We start from the raw sequence: 1,043 nt of genomic DNA, 5'->3' as shown, positions 1-1,043 counted from the left end.
AGTGTTAGCCTGACTTATAGTTATCTGCTGTTAGCTTGAATAGTGTTAGCCTGACTTATAGTTATCTGCTGTTAGCTTGACTAGTGTTAGCCTGACTTATAGTTATCTGCTGTTAGCTTGACTAGTGTTAGCCTGACTTATAGCTGTCTGCTGTTAGCCTGGCTGCAGTTGTTAGCCCGACGGCTGCTGTTAACATGTCTACTTCTGTTAGCTTAGTGGCTGTTAGCCTAGCTGATGGCAGTAATATATCTTTTACCTTACTGTACTGATGGTACCAGGTTATTTCTACCTGCAGGTAGAAAACGGTTTGTTTTACTGTAAACAGTAAAGTGTGTACAAGTCATTTTCTGTGATCAGGTTAGAAACTGAAGAAAACAGTTTGGGGTCACAGAGAAGCTTTGCTGTATGTTTTAGGAAGATGATGACATTGAAGAAGGAGACCTTCCTGAGCACAGACGCTCTCCTCCACCCATCGATTTCTCCAAGGTGGACGCGTCCAAACCAGAGGAGCTCCTGAAGATGTCAAAGAAAGGCCGGACCCTGATGGTGTTTGCTACGGTGTCAGGAAATCCCACGGAGAAGGAGACGGAGGAGATCACAGGTCTGTGGCAGGGCAGCCTCTTCAACGCCAACTACGATGTTCAGAGGTAGGAAGTGTGTGAAGCTTTACCTGTCTGTCCCGACAGGTGAGAACACACCTCAGGGCTTTGTTTCTGACCAACAGTTGGATTTCCTGTCTTTAGCTTCGTAACGTTTTAATCATGAAAAATGTCAGCAGAGCTCCTTCGTGAGTAGCAGCTGGTTTTTATCAGCGCTCCTCTCTTTTACAAATAAACAACACAAACATTAAAATAAACTSTTTAAAGTGAGAACCGTTCCATTTAATTTATAACTCAGGTGTGTTTTACCTGCAGCCTGCCTGTTTTCAACACCTAAACTGTCCAAAGTTTAATGTTGACAGTTTGATCTAGAGAACATACAACGAAATATAATGTGTGTATATACAGTATATATATTTTATATATAGAAAATATTTTATATAT

General features: G+C 41.6%; 1 protein-coding gene across 1 annotated transcript in view; it reads left to right on the top strand.

The window, feature by feature from the left end:
* Positions 1-1,043, top strand: part of mesd (mesoderm development LRP chaperone) — a 6,163-nt gene that overhangs the window by 1,774 nt on the left and 3,346 nt on the right. The window contains exon 2 of the mRNA XM_014027413.1: positions 415-647. Within this exon, the coding sequence (XP_013882867.1) occupies positions 415-647 (233 nt within the window). The remainder of the gene's footprint in view (positions 1-414; positions 648-1,043) is intronic.

Source organism: Austrofundulus limnaeus, unplaced genomic scaffold (assembly GCF_001266775.1).
Source record: "Austrofundulus limnaeus strain Quisiro unplaced genomic scaffold, Austrofundulus_limnaeus-1.0 Scaffold647, whole genome shotgun sequence".
In the NCBI taxonomy this organism is placed as follows: Eukaryota; Metazoa; Chordata; class Actinopteri; order Cyprinodontiformes; family Rivulidae; genus Austrofundulus; species Austrofundulus limnaeus.
The sequence above is the reverse complement of the archived record's forward strand: the minus strand, read 5'-3'. Positions and strand labels throughout refer to the sequence as shown.